Source organism: Salvelinus alpinus, chromosome 18, assembly GCF_045679555.1.
Source record: "Salvelinus alpinus chromosome 18, SLU_Salpinus.1, whole genome shotgun sequence".
Lineage (NCBI taxonomy): Eukaryota > Metazoa > Chordata > Actinopteri > Salmoniformes > Salmonidae > Salvelinus > Salvelinus alpinus.
The window spans coordinates 49,557,015-49,569,870 of NC_092103.1; the positions used below are offsets into that span (position 1 = coordinate 49,557,015).

At 50.3% G+C, this 12,856-nt stretch overlaps 1 protein-coding gene across 5 annotated transcripts in view; it reads right to left on the reverse strand.

Moving 5' to 3' along the window:
* The window catches only part of LOC139544433 (angiopoietin-1 receptor-like), a 79,883-nt gene that overhangs the window by 2,964 nt on the left and 64,063 nt on the right, over positions 1 to 12,856 (reverse strand). For 4 of the 5 annotated variants that reach the window (XM_071351515.1, XM_071351518.1, XM_071351516.1 and 1 more), the window contains 6 exons: positions 10,474 to 10,634; positions 9,381 to 9,594; positions 9,190 to 9,300; positions 6,284 to 6,474; positions 1,383 to 1,496; positions 962 to 1,032 (listed from right to left, as the gene is read on the reverse strand). In XM_071351515.1, coding sequence (XP_071207616.1) covers positions 962 to 1,032; positions 1,383 to 1,496; positions 6,284 to 6,474; positions 9,190 to 9,300; positions 9,381 to 9,594; positions 10,474 to 10,634 — 862 coding nt within the window. Of the gene's footprint in view, positions 1 to 935; positions 1,033 to 1,382; positions 1,497 to 6,283; positions 6,475 to 9,189; positions 9,301 to 9,380; positions 9,595 to 10,473; positions 10,635 to 12,856 lie in introns of all 5 variants that reach the window. The other variant, XR_011668871.1, reaches the window with a different exon arrangement.

Consider the following 12,856-nt stretch of genomic DNA (forward strand, 5'->3'; position numbering starts at 1 on the left):
TGTGGTACTCACACTCAGTGGTAGGATGCAGTACTCACACTCAGTGGTAGGATGCAGTACTCACACTGTGGTAGGATGCAGTACTCACACTCAGTGGTAGGATGCAGTACTCACACTCAGTGGTAGGATGCAGTACTCACACTCAGTGGTAGGATGCAGTACTCACACTCAGTGGTAGGATGCAGTACTCACACTCAGTGGTAGGATGGAGTACTTAACTCAGTGGTAGGATGGAGTACTCACACTCAGTGGTAGGATGCAGTACTCACACTCAGTGGTAGGATGCAGTACTCACACTCAGTGGCAGGATGCAGTACTCACACTCAGTGGCAGGATGCAGTACTCACACTCAGTGGTAGGATGCAGTACTCACACTCAGTGGTAGGTCGCAGTACTAACACGTCAGTGGTAGGATACAGTACTCACACGTCACTGTCAGTGGTAGGATGCAGTACTCACACTCAGTGGTAGGATGCAGTACTCACACTCAGTGGTAGGATGCAGTACTCACACTCAGTGGTAGGATGCAGTACTCACACTCAGTGGTAGGATGCAGTACTCACACTCAGTGGTAGGATGTGGTACTCACACTCAGTGGTAGGATGCGGTACTCACACTCAGTGGTAGGATGTGGTACTCACACTCAGTGGTAGGATGCGGTACTCACACTCAGTGGTAGGATGCAGTACTCACACTCAGTGGTAGGATGCAGTACTCACACTCAGTGGTAGGATGCAGTACTCACACTCAGTGGTAGGATGCAGTACTCACACTCAGTGGCAGGATGCAGTACTCACACTCAGTGGCAGGATGCAGTACTCACACTCAGTGGTAGGATGCAGTACTCACACTCAGTGGTAGGTCGCAGTACTAACACGTCAGTGGTAGGATACAGTACTCACACGTCACTGTCAGTGGTAGGATGCAGTACTCACACTCAGTGGTAGGATGCAGTACTCACACGTCACTGTTGGTGGTGTAGACACTGTAGGTCAGTGATTCTATGGCCATCCACCTGACAGGTAACCGTCCCTGTTTGACACACAGTAAAGACATGTCTGTCTCAACACACACAGTAAAAACATGTCTGTCTCAACACACACAGTAAAGACATGTCTGTCTCAACACACACAGTAAAGACATGTCTGTCTCAACACACACAGTCAAGATGTCTTTGTGAATAATAACGTTTCACCACCAAGGTAAATAAGAGTGGGGATAGTGGGCAGCCCTGGCGTGTCCCTCTCCCCAACTGGAAGCTAGGCTAGGTGACTGCCTTGTGTTTGTGACCACAGCGGCCTGACAGGATCATATACGTTTCAAAGTATAACACCTTGGTGATTCGTGTTGACATTAAGTTTGTCCGCTTCAGAGACTCTTACCATCGTCTTCTTCACATAGACCTCCTGCCCTCTGGACAGACCGAAGTCGGCTATCTTGGCCACGAAGTTCTCTCCTACCAGGATGTTTCTGGCTGCCAGGTCTCTGTGGATGAACTAGAAATCACAAGAGATCTGGTCAGATTATACAACTCACACAAATAAATCGTCTGTGCAATACCTTTTGGGATGTAATGACTAAAAGCACACACTCCTGTCTCTGGGGGTCTGAACCACAGAGAGACACTGACCTAGCCTGGTACCACAAAGAGACGCTGACCTAGCCTGGTACCACAAAGAGACGCTGACCTAGCCTGGTACCACAGAGACACACTGACCTAGCCTGGTACCACAGAGAAACACTGACCTAGCCTGGTACCACAGAGACACACTGACCTAGCCTGGTACCACAGAGAGACGCTGACCTAGCCTGGTACCACAGAGAGACGCTGACCTAGCCTGGTACCACAGAGAGACGCTGACCTAGCCTGGTACCACAAAGACACACTGACCTAGCCTGGTACCACAGAGAGACGCTGACCTAGCCTGGTACCACAGAGAGACGCTGACCTAGCCTGGTACCACAGAGAGACACTGACCTAGCCTGGTACCACAAAGACACACTGACCTAGCCTGGTACCACAGAGAGACACTGACCTAGCCTGGTACCACAAAGACACACTGACCTAGCCTGGTACCACAGAGGGACACTGACCTAGCCTGGTACCACAGAGAGACACTGACCTAGCCTGGTACCACAGAGAGACACTGACCTAGCCTGGTACCACAGAGAGACACTGACCTAGCCTGGTACCACAGAGGGACACTGACCTAGCCTGGTACCACAGGGGGGCACTGACCTAGCCTGGTACCACAGAGAGACGCTGACCTAGCCTGGTACCACAGAGAGACACTGACCTAGCCTGGTACCACAGAGGGACACTGACCTAGCCTGGTACCACAGAGAGACGCTGACCTAGCCTGGTACCACAGAGAGACGCTGACCTAGCCTGGTACCACAGAGAGACGCTGACCTAGCCTGGTACCACAGAGGGACACTGACCTAGCCTGGTACCACAAAGACACACTGACCTAGCCTGGTACCACAGAGAAACACTGATTTAGCTTGGTACCACAAAGACACACTGACCTAGCCTGGTACCACAGAGAAACACTGATTTAGCCTGGTACCACAGAGAAACACTGACCTAGCCTGGTACCACAGAGGGACACTGACCTAGCCTGGTACCACAGAGAAACACTGACCTAGCCTGGTACCACAGAGAGACACTGACCTAGCCTGGTACCACAAAGACACACTGACCTAGCCTGGTACCACAGAGAAACACTGATTTAGCCTGGTACCACAAAGACACACTGACCTAGCCTGGTACCACAGAGAAACACTGATTTAGCCTGGTACCACAGAGGGACACTGACCTAGCCTGGTACCACAGAGAGACACTGACCTAGCCTGGTACCACAAAGACACACTGACCTAGCCTGGTACCACAGAGAAACACTGATTTAGCCTGGTACCACAGAGAAACACTGACCTAGCCTGGTACCACAGAGGGACACTGACCTAGCCTGGTACCACAGAGAAACACTGACCTAGCCTGGTACCACAGAGAGACACTGACCTAGCCTGGTACCACAGAGAGACACTGATTTAGCCTGGTACCACAGAGAAACACTGACCTAGCCTGGTACCACAGAGAGACACTGATTTAGCCTGGTACCACGGTACCACAGAGAGACGCTGACCTAGCCTGGTACCACAGAGAGACACTGACCTAGCCTGGTACCACAGAGAGACACTGACCTAGCCTGGTACCACAGAGAGACACTGATTTAGCCTGGTACCACGGTACCACAGAGAGACGCTGACCTAGCCTGGTACCACAAAGACACACTGACCTAGCCTGGTACCACAGAGAGACACTGACCTAGCCTGGTACCACAAAGACACACTGACCTAGCCTGGTACCACAGAGAGACACTGACCTAGCCTGGTACCACAGAGAGACACTGACCTAGCCTGGTACCACAGAGGGACACTGACCTAGCCTGGTACCACAGAGAGACACTGACCTAGCCTGGTACCACGCCAAGTCACAATAAGTGACAGGAGTTGGCAAGAGAGTGCATCCGATGTGAAATGGAACCTGCATTGAGAATTAAATGTGTTCCTTGCTTTGCAAAAAAACGTGGCTTTTGAGGAGTGACAGGTAACGATGCCTTGTACTGACTTGTTTCTGAGCCAGGTAGTCGGTGCCTCGGGCCACGTCTTCAGTACTGACCTGTTTCTGAGCCAGGTAGTCCATGCCTCCAGCCACGTCTCCAGTACTGACCTGTTTCTGAGCCAGGTAGTCGATGCCTCGGGCCACGTCTTCAGTACTGACCTGTTTCTGAGCCAGGTAGTCTATGCCTCGGGCCACGTCTCCAGTACTGACCTGTTTCTGAGCCAGGTAGTCTATGCCTCGGGCCACGTCTTCTGTACTGACCTGTTTCTGAGCCAGGTAGTCGGTGCCTCGGGCCACGTCTCCAGTCCTGACCTGTTTCTGAGCCAGGTAGTCGGTGCCTCGGGCCACGTCTCCAGTACTGACCTGTTTCTGAGCCAGGTAGTCGATGCCTCGGGCCACGTCTCCAGTACTGACCTGTTTCTGAGCCAGGTAGTCAGTGCCTCCAGCCACGTCTCCAGTACTGACCTGTTTCTGAGCCAGGTAGTCGATGCCTCGGGCCACGTCTCCAGTACTGACCTGTTTCTGAGCCAGGTAGTCCATGCCACGGGCCACGTCTCCAGTACTGACCTGTTTCTGAGCCAGGTAGTCCATGCCTCGGGCCACGTCTCCAGTACTGACCTGTTTCTGAGCCAGGTAGTCTATGCCTCGGGCCACGTCTCCAGTCCTGACCTGTTTCTGAGCCAGGTAGTCTATGCCTCGGGCCACGTCTTCAGTACTGACCTGTTTCTGAGCCAGGTAGTCCATGCCTCGGGCCACGTCTCCAGTACTGACCTGTTTCTGAGCCAGGTAGTCGATGCCTCGGGCCACGTCTCCAGTACTGACCTGTTTCTGAGCCAGGTAGTCAGTGCCTCCAGCCACGTCTCCAGTACTGACCTGTTTCTGAGCCAGGTAGTCGATGCCTCGGGCCACGTCTCCAGTACTGACCTGTTTCTGAGCCAGGTAGTCCATGCCACGGGCCACGTCTCCAGTACTGACCTGTTTCTGAGCCAGGTAGTCCATGCCTCGGGCCACGTCTCCAGTACTGACCTGTTTCTGAGCCAGGTAGTCTATGCCTCGGGCCACGTCTCCAGTCCTGACCTGTTTCTGAGCCAGGTAGTCTATGCCTCGGGCCACGTCTTCAGTACTGACCTGTTTCTGAGCCAGGTAGTCCATGCCTCGGGCCACGTCTTCAGTACTGACCTGTTTCTGAGCCAGGTAGTCTATGCATCGGGCCACGTCTCCAGTACTGACCTGTTTCTGAGCCAGGTAGTCCATGCCTCGGGCCACGTCTTCAGTACTGACCTGTTTCTGAGCCAGGTAGTCGGTGCCTCGGGCCACGTATCCAGTACTGACCTGTTTCTGAGCCAGGTAGTCCATGCCTCGGGCCACGTCTCCAGTACTGACCTGTTTCTGAGCCAGGTAGTCTATGCCTCGGGCCACGTCTCCAGTACTGACCTGTTTCTGAGCCAGGTAGTCCATGCCTCGGGCCACGTCTCCAGTACTGACCTGTTTCTGAGCCAGGTAGTCCATGCCCCGGGCCACGTCTTCAGTACTGACCTGTTTCTGAGCCAGGTAGTCGATGCCTCGGGCCACGTCTCCAGTACTGACCTGTTTCTGAGCCAGGTAGTCAGTGCCTCCAGCCACGTCTCCAGTACTGACCTGTTTCTGAGCCAGGTAGTCGATGCCTCGGGCCACGTCTCCAGTACTGACCTGTTTCTGAGCCAGGTAGTCCATGCCACGGGCCACGTCTCCAGTACTGACCTGTTTCTGAGCCAGGTAGTCCATGCCTCGGGCCACGTCTCCAGTACTGACCTGTTTCTGAGCCAGGTAGTCTATGCCTCGGGCCACGTCTCCAGTCCTGACCTGTTTCTGAGCCAGGTAGTCTATGCCTCGGGCCACGTCTTCAGTACTGACCTGTTTCTGAGCCAGGTAGTCCATGCCTCGGGCCACGTCTTCAGTACTGACCTGTTTCTGAGCCAGGTAGTCTATGCCTCGGGCCACGTCTCCAGTACTGACCTGTTTCTGAGCCAGGTAGTCCATGCCTCGGGCCACGTCTTCAGTACTGACCTGTTTCTGAGCCAGGTAGTCGGTGCCTCGGGCCACGTATCCAGTACTGACCTGTTTCTGAGCCAGGTAGTCCATGCCTCGGGCCACGTCTCCAGTACTGACCTGTTTCTGAGCCAGGTAGTCTATGCCTCGGGCCACGTCTCCAGTACTGACCTGTTTCTGAGCCAGGTAGTCCATGCCTCGGGCCACGTCTCCAGTACTGACCTGTTTCTGAACCAGGTAGTCGGTGCCTCGGGCCACGTCTCCAGTCCTGACCTGTTTCTGAGCCAGGTAGTCCATGCCTCGGGCCACGTCTCCAGTACTGACCTGTTTCTGAGCCAGGTAGTCCATGCCCCGGGCCACGTCTTCAGTACTGACCTGTTTCTGAGCCAGGTAGTCGATGCCTCGGGCCACGTCTCCAGTACTGACCTGTTTCTGAGCCAGGTAGTCCATGCCCCGGGCCACGTCTTCAGTACTGACCTGTTTCTGAGCCAGGTAGTCGGTGCCACGGGCCACGTCTTCAGTACTGACCTGTTTCTGAGCCAGGTAGTCCATGCCTCGGACCACGTCTCCAGTACTGACCTGTTTCTGAGCCAGGTAGTCTATGCCACGGGCCACGTCTCCAGTACTGACCTGTTTCTGAGCCAGGTAGTCCATGCCTCGAGCCACGTCGGCAGCAAAGTGCAGCAGCTGTTGTGAGGTGAGGGTGGAGGCGGTGCTGTTAGCGATAGCGAAGGCCGGGTCAGTCTCCAACACTCTGCTCTTCCTCAGGAAGTCCAACAGGTTGCCGTGAGGGGCGAACTCTATGGCCAGGTACAGGTAGCCTGTAACAGAAGACACGATTAACAATATAATCAGTTCATAGTACTCTATGGCCAGGTAATATAATCAGTTCCTAGTACTCTATGGCCAGGTAATATAATCAGTTCCTAGTACTCTATGGCCAGGTAATATAATCAGTTCCTAGTACTCTATGGCCAGGTAATATAATCAGTTCCTAGTACTCTATGGCCAGGTAATATAATCAGTTCCTAGTACTCTATGGCCAGGTAATATAATCAGTTCCTAGTACTCTATGGCCAGGTAATATAATCAGTTCATAGTACTCTATGGCCAGGTAATATAATCAGTTCAGAATACTCTATGGCCAGGTAATATAATCAGTTCATAGTACTCTATGGCCAGGTAATATAATCAGTTCAGAATACTCTATGGCCAGGTAATATAATCAGTTCCTAGTACTCTATGGCCAGGTAATATAATCAGTTCAGAATACTCTATGGCCAGGTAATATAATCAGTTCCCAGTACTCTATGGCCAGGTAATATAATCAGTTCAGAATACTCTATGGCCAGGTAATATAATCAGTTCCCAGTACTCTATGGCCAGGTAATATAATCAGTTCAGAATACTCTATGGCCAGGTAATATAATCAGTTCCCAGTACTCTATGGCCAGGTAATATAATCAGTTCCTAGTACTCTATGGCCAGGTAATATAATCAGTTCCCAGTACTCTATGGCCAGGTAATATAATCAGTTCCCAGTACTCTATGGCCAGGTAATATAATCAGTTCCTAGTACTCTATGGCCAGGTAATATAATCAGTTCCTAGTACTCTATGGCCAGGTAATATAATCAGTTCCCAGTACTCTATGGCCAGGTAATATAATCAGTTCCTAGTACTCTATGGCCAGGTAATATAATCAGTTCAGAATACTCTATGGCCAGGTAATATAATCAGTTCCCAGTACTCTATGGCCAGGTAATATAATCAGTTCAGAATACTCTATGGCCAGGTAATATAATCAGTTCCCAGTACTCTATGGCCAGGTAATATAATCAGTTCAGAATACTCTATGGCCAGGTAATATAATCAGTTCCCAGTACTCTATGGCCAGGTAATATAATCAGTTCCTAGTACTCTATGGCCAGGTAATATAATCAGTTCCCAGTACTCTATGGCCAGGTAATATAATCAGTTCCCAGTACTCTATGGCCAGGTAATATAATCAGTTCCTAGTACTCTATGGCCAGGTAATATAATCAGTTCCTAGTACTCTATGGCCAGGTAATATAATCAGTTCCCAGTACTCTATGGCCAGGTAATATAATCAGTTCCTAGTACTCTATGGCCAGGTAATATAATCAGTTCCCAGTACTCTATGGCCAGGTAATATAATCAGTTCCTAGTACTCTATGGCCAGGTAATATAATCAGTTCCTAGTACTCTATGGCCAGGTAATATAATCAGTTCATAGTACTCTATGGCCAGGTAATATAATCAGTTCCTAGTACTCTATGGCCAGGTAATATAATCAGTTCCTAGTACTCTATGGCCAGGTAATAGAATCAGTTCCTAGTACTCTATGGCCAGGTAATATAATCAGTTCCTAGTACTCTATGGCCAGGTAATATAATCAGTTCCCAGTACTCTATGGCCAGGTAATATAATCAGTTCAGAATACTCTATGGCCAGGTAATATAATCAGTTCCCAGTACTCTATGGCCAGGTAATATAATCAGTTCCTAGTACTCTATGGCCAGGTAATATAATCAGTTCCTAGTACTCTATGGCCAGGTAATATAATCAGTTCCTAGTACTCAATGGCCAGGTAATATAATCAGTTCCCAGTACTCTATGGCCAGGTAATATAATCAGTTCCTAGTACTCTATGGCCAGGTAATATAATCAGTGCCCAGTACTATATGGCCAGGTAATATAATCAGTTCCCAGTACTCTATGGCCAGGTAATATAATCAGTTCCTAGTACTCTATGGCCAGGTAATATAATCAGTTCCTAGTACTCTATGGCCAGGTAATATAATCAGTTCCTAGTGCTCTATGGCCAGGTAATATAATCAGTTCCTAGTACTCTATGGCCAGGTAATATAATCAGTTCCCAGTACTCTATGGCCAGGTAATATAATCAGTTCCTAGTACTCTATGGCCAGGTAATATAATCAGTTCCTAGTACTCTATGGCCAGGTAATATAATCAGTTCCTAGTACTCTATGGCCAGGTAATATAATCAGTTCCTAGTACTCTATGGCCAGGTAATATAATCAGTTCCTAGTACTCTATGGCCAGGTAATATAATCAGTTCCTAGTACTCTATGGCCAGGTAATATAATCAGTTCCCAGTACTCTATGGCCAGGTAATATAATCAGTTCCCAGTACTCTATGGCCAGGTAATATAATCAGTTCAGAATACTCTATGGCCAGGTAATATAATCAGTTCCTAGTACTCTATGGCCAGGTAATATAATCAGTTCCTAGTACTCTATGGCCAGGTAATATAATCAGTTCCTAGTACTCTATGGCCAGGTAATATAATCAGTTCCCAGTACTCTATGGCCAGGTAATATAATCAGTTCCTAGTACTCTATGGCCAGGTAATAGAATCAGTTCCTAGTACTCTATGGCCAGGTAATATAATCAGTTCCTAGTACTATATGGCCAGGTAATAGAATCAGTTCCCAGTACTATATGGCCAGGTAATGTTTGGATTAAACTGTGGGTTGATGTTATTATATTACCTCTGTGTTCACAGGCTCCCAGTAGATTGATGATGTTGGGGTGATGTCCCAGTTTACACAGCACCTCCAGCTCCCCTGCAAAGTCCCTGTGGTCATCTTTAGAGGCATACTCTGTTAAATATAGTGAGATAGAGTGAGACATTCAATCTCTTCATTCATTCATCCATCCATTTTATTAATTCAAGGAGCACCTTTCATTCGTTTAATAGCAGCGTCCATCCTCAGCCCGTCCTTCTTGATGCGAGCTTTGAGCACCTGGCCAAAGTTTCCCTCTCCGATGACGTCCTGGAACTTGATGTCGTTCCAGTCCAAAGTGGGGTAGGACACGGACTGCTCTGGGTTCTTATGTTTCCTACTGGGCAGGTTGAGAGAGCCAGAACTGAACTGGACCACTGGCTCCTCTCTCTACAGCATGGAAAATAAAAGCATACATTGTTCTAGAGATGTTGTGTTCATCCTTATATCTGTGTTTGGAGTGTTTACTGAAGCAATAGAGATGTAGAATAGAACGCGGCCCTATACAGCTAACGCTGCCCTCTACAGCTAACGCTGCCCTCTACAGCTAACGCTGCCCTCTACAGCTAACGCTGTCCTCTACAGCTAACGCTGCCCTCTACAGCTAACGCTGCCCTCTACAGCTAACGCTGCCCTCTACAGCTATACAGCTAACGCTGCCCTCTACAGCTAACGCTGCCCTCTACAGCTAACGCTGTCCTCTACAGCTAACGCTGCCCTCTACAGCTAACACTGCCCTCTATAGCTAACGCTGCCCTCTACAGCTAACGCTGCCCTCTACAGCTAACGCTGCCCTCTACAGCTAACGCTGCCCTCTATAGCTAACGCTGCCCTCTACAGCTAACGCTGCCCTCTACAGCTAACGCTGTCCTCTACAGCTAACACTGCCCTCTACAGCTAACACTCCCCTCTACAGCTAACACTGCCCTCTACAGCTAACACTCCCCTCCACAGCTAACACTGCCCTCTACAGCTAACACTCCCCTCTACAGCTAACGCTGCCCTCTACAGCTAACGCTGCCCTCTACAGCTAACACTGTCCTCTACAGCTAACTGCCCTCTACAGCTAACGCTGTCCTCTACAGCTAACGCTGCCCTCTATAGCTAACACTACCCTCTATAGCTAACACTGCCCTCTACAGATAACACTGCCCTCTACAGCTAACGTCTCTTCCACAATGTAACTGCTTCGTGAGGCTTCTCATCTGTGTTCATGTACTCACATTATGGGCAGCAGTAAAAAGAGAGTCAGTCCGACCCAGAACTCACCACTATGTTCTGGAAGGCCTGGACCATACGACGCTGGAAGGTGGCTCTCTTCAGCTGCAGGACGATACAGAACGCCAGTAGGATGGTGATACAGGTCATGCCAGCTGAACCCAGGATGGCGTAGAACAACATGTTACCATCGCTGCCAAGCCCAGCCAGACCTGGGGGAGGAGGAGGAGGAGGAGGAGGAAGACGAGGAGGAGGAGGAGAAAGAGGAGAGGTGATAGGTTTTAATCACTGTGTACATCCACTAACCAGCCAGACCTGGAGGAGGAGGAGGAGTAGGGGGAGGAATAGGTGGAGGTGGAGGAAGAGGAGAGGTGATAGGTTTTTAACACTGTGTACATCCACTAACTTGGCTCAAAGCGTAATGCTGGTTAAACCTGATGAAGACCGTTTGGGTCGAAACGTTGCACAATTAGCTGCGGGAGTATTGATCAGCGTGCGGGTGTCTTGCTTTAGGAGAAATATGTTGGCTACTGTTATGGGTTGTGAAATCTTACTACGTTGTCCCTAGTTGTGTCACATTGAGTGAGTTGTAATCCTGGTACCCAGAACCAAAATGTTACACGCTTGTCAGCTACGTGATTTATAGCATTTTGTCTGTCGCAAGAGACTAAGTGTGGGGTTATGGGAGGGTAATCTGAACTAAGCAGGGGGTGGATTGAGGGTTTTGTGGGGTGTGGGGTTATGGGAGGGTAATCTGAACTAAGCAGGGGGTGGATTGAGGGTTTTGTGGGGTTATTGGAGGGTAATCTGAACTAAGCAGGGGGTGGATTGAGGGTTTTGTGGGGTGTGGGGTTATTGGAGGGTAATCTGAACTAAGCAGGGGGTGGGTTGAGGGTTTTGTGGGGTGTGGGGTTATTGGAGGGTGATCTGAACTAAGCAGGGGGTGGATTGAGGGTTTTGTGGGTAATTTACAGGAGCTCTGCTGCTTCATGGGGGGGATAGAGTGAGCGTTTGGGTCATGGTCGTCGTGAGGTCATGTGATAACTAATGTAGGGAGCTCTGCTGTGGTGTCATGGTTCAGAGGGAGATGTGAGGTTTCTCAACGGGAGAGGACAGGGTCATGTAGGGGGGGGATGTGAGATTTCTCAACAGGAGAGGACAGGGTCATGTAGAGGGATGTGAGATTTCTCAGTGGGAGAGGACAGGGTCATGTAGAGGGATGTGAGGTTTCTCAACAGGAGAGGACAGGGTCATGTAGAGGGATGTGAGGTTTCTCAGCAGGAGAGGACAGGGTCATGTAGAGGGATGTGAGGTTTCTCAGCAGGAGAGGACAGGGTCATGTAGAGGGATGTGAGGTTTCTCAACAGGAGAGGACAGGGTCATGTAGGGGGATGTGAGGTTTCTCAGCAGGAGAGGACAGGGTCATGTAGGGGGATGTGAGGTTTCTCAACAGGAGAGGACAGGGTCATGTAGAGGGATGTGAGGTTTCTCAACAGGAGAGGACAGGGTCATGTAGGGGGGGATGTGAGGTTTCTCAGCGGGAGAGGACAGGGTCATGTAGGGAATTGTGAGGTTTCTCAACAGGAGAGGACAGGGTCATGTAGGGGGGGATGTGAGGTTTCTCAGCAGGAGAGGACAGGGTCATGTAGGGGGATGTGAGGTTTCTCAACAGGAGAGGACAGGGTCATGTAGGGGGGATGTGAGGTTTCTCAGCAGGAGAGGACAGGGTCATGTAGGAGGATGTGAGGTTTCTCAGCAGGAGAGGACAGGGTCATGTAGGGGGATGTGAGGTTTCTCAACAGGAGAGGACAGGGTCATGTAGGGGGATGTGAGGTTTCTCAACAGGAGAGGACAGGGTCATGTAGGGGGATGTGAGGTTTCTCAGCAGGAGAGGACAGGGTCATGTAGGGGGATGTGAGGTTTCTCAGCAGGAGAGGACAGGGTCATGTAGGGGGATGTGAGGTTTCTCAGCAGGAGAGGACAGGGTCATGTAGAGGGATGTGAGGTTTCTCAACAGGAGAGGACAGGGTCATGTAGGGGGGGATGTGAGGTTTCTCAGCAGGAGAGGACAGGGTCATGTAGGGGGATGTGAGGTTTCTCAACAGGAGAGGACAGGGTCATGTAGGGGGGATGTGAGGTTTCTCAGCAGGAGAGGACAGGGTCATGTAGGAGGATGTGAGGTTTCTCAGCAGGAGAGGACAGGGTCATGTAGGGGGATGTGAGGTTTCTCAACAGGAGAGGACAGGGTCATGTAGGGGGATGTGAGGTTTCTCAACAGGAGAGGACAGGGTCATGTAGGGGGGGATGTGAGGTTTCTCAGCGGGAGAGGACAGGGTCATGTAGGGGGATGTGAGGTTTCTCAACAGGAGAGGACAGGGTCATGTAGGGGGGGATGTGAGGTTTCTCAGCAGGAGAGGACAGGGTCATGTAGGGG